The 1,883-nt window shown below is 54.1% G+C and overlaps 1 protein-coding gene across 1 annotated transcript in view; it reads right to left on the reverse strand.

The window, feature by feature from the left end:
- Positions 1 to 501: 501 nt before the first annotated feature.
- Positions 502 to 1,883, reverse strand: part of PPP1R15A (protein phosphatase 1 regulatory subunit 15A) — a 3,503-nt gene continuing 2,121 nt past the window's right edge. The window contains exons 2-3 of the mRNA XM_004381828.2: positions 1,512 to 1,878; positions 502 to 1,108 (exon numbers count right to left, since the gene is read on the reverse strand). Of these exons, the coding sequence (XP_004381885.2) occupies positions 734 to 1,108; positions 1,512 to 1,878 (742 nt within the window). The 3' untranslated portion in view covers positions 502 to 733. The remainder of the gene's footprint in view (positions 1,109 to 1,511; positions 1,879 to 1,883) is intronic.

A 1,883-nucleotide genomic window follows, 5' to 3' on the forward strand; every position in this document is an offset into this window, starting at 1 on the left:
TTCAATTCCTGGGCAATGCACCTCATATGCAGCCACCACCCATCTGTTAGTGGAGGCTTGCGTGTTGCCAAGATGCTGGACAGGTTTCAGCAGAGCTTCCAGGCTAAGATGGACTAGATGGAAAGGCCTGAAGATCTTCTTCTGAAAATCAGCTAAGAGAACCCTATAGATCACGGTCAGATCCATAACCCATCACAAGGATGGCACAGGACTGCGCAGTGTTTTGTTGCCTTGTGCATGGGCTTGCTGTGAGCGGGAGCGGTCTCTAGGGCAGTTAACAACAGCAGAAAAGCCTTGAGGAATTCAACATGTAAAGGCCAGTAGGAGGATGGCCCTCCAGGGAGGCAGACAACTTGAGTTTCACTCTTTCTTTTTAGGAACCCATGAGTCCAGTCCCCAACCCCTTGGGAAGATAATTGTCCCAAGTGTAATAAAATTTAGGAGTAAGTTGAGGAAAAACTACAAAGCCCACCAGCCCTTATTTCAAAAAGACCTTCAGGGCAGGGAAGAAGAGGCAATTTCCAGGGATGATGGGAAATGTAGTTTTTATCCTCTACTACTAAGTTGTTCACCCTAACATTTTTCCTCCCAACTATTTTGGGGAGCCAGGAGTAGTGGATACTGTCAGTTCAACACACCGAGAGGTTGCTCCTTAGAAACCAAAAGGCTTTATTCTTTATATAAACCAACACTTAAAAAAAAAAAAGTTAAATAACACACAAAACACCTGGTCTTAGCCACGCCTCCCCCCGAGGTTCAGACAAGGAGACAGGGACTTGCACGCAGGGGAGGGAGAGGGTGTGGCCACAGCGGGGCTCCCGTGCCTCGCTGGAACTGGGGACTCAGAAGGGCCAGAGGAGGAAGGCATGGTCTGGGTAGGGACAGGTATGGGGCTCAGGGAAAGGGGTGGGTTCCCAAGGCGTGCCCAGGCCCTGGCCCGGGCAGCAGGGGTGAGGCAGGGGTTCAGCTCCTCCTGGACGCAGGCGATGCGGCGGGCAAAGCGGTTGCGATCCCGGGCCAGCTGTTCCCAGGGACCCCGGCGGGCGGCCCGGGCTGGCCCTGCCCAGACAGCCAGGTAATGGACGGAAACTTTCTCTGAGAAGCGCACCTGGGGGGCGGACGGGCACAGACATGTGGAGACACAGTGATAAAGAAAATGCACACAGCCACACCAGAGAGAAAGACAGAAACAAAAATTAGTTACAGAGAAATGCTCTCGGGCTAGTCACCAGCCTGCCACCGGATCCTCCACCTGCATCAGTGACAACAGAGGTGGTTCCCTGGGGGCTGACGTGAGGCACAACTGCTCCCTTTTCCCCCTGGAATCCCAGGGGCCCAGCTTCTGGCAAAGGATTGCGTTACAGGTAACAAAACCCAACAGATTTCACATGCAACCCCCTGCAACACCCTGGGGTCCCAGGAGTCCAGGCCTCCAGCCCCTCCTCCGCCAGACCCAGGAGTTCTAGACCCCCCTTCCCTAAACCTCAAGAATCTGGGCCCTCAGTACCCACCTTTGTGGCCTTTAGGGGAGTCCCAGGATCCAGATCCCGAGTTGGGGTTTCTAAGGAATTAAGCCGCCTTTGCAGTCGGAGGGGCAGCCTAGGAGGAGCCCAGGGAGGGGGTGGCTTCTCTCCAGGTAAATAGATGGCCACTCGGAAAGGGCTGGGCTCAGCTTCTCCCCATTCCTCAGTAGTTCCGTCTTCCTCTGTATCCTCTCCAGGTTGATATGTCCAAGTCCTGAGGACAGCACTCTGGGTCTGAAGGGAGGGATGTTGCCCTGAGTCAGCTGCTTCTCCCTCAGTTGCTTCTGAATCATCTCCATTCTCATTCTCCTCATATTCTTCTTCTTCCTCTGAGTCCTCTCCTGGCCGATACACCCAGGC

Source organism: Trichechus manatus, unplaced genomic scaffold (genome assembly GCF_000243295.1).
Source record: "Trichechus manatus latirostris isolate Lorelei unplaced genomic scaffold, TriManLat1.0 scaffold00087, whole genome shotgun sequence".
NCBI lineage: Eukaryota > Metazoa > Chordata > Mammalia > Sirenia > Trichechidae > Trichechus > Trichechus manatus.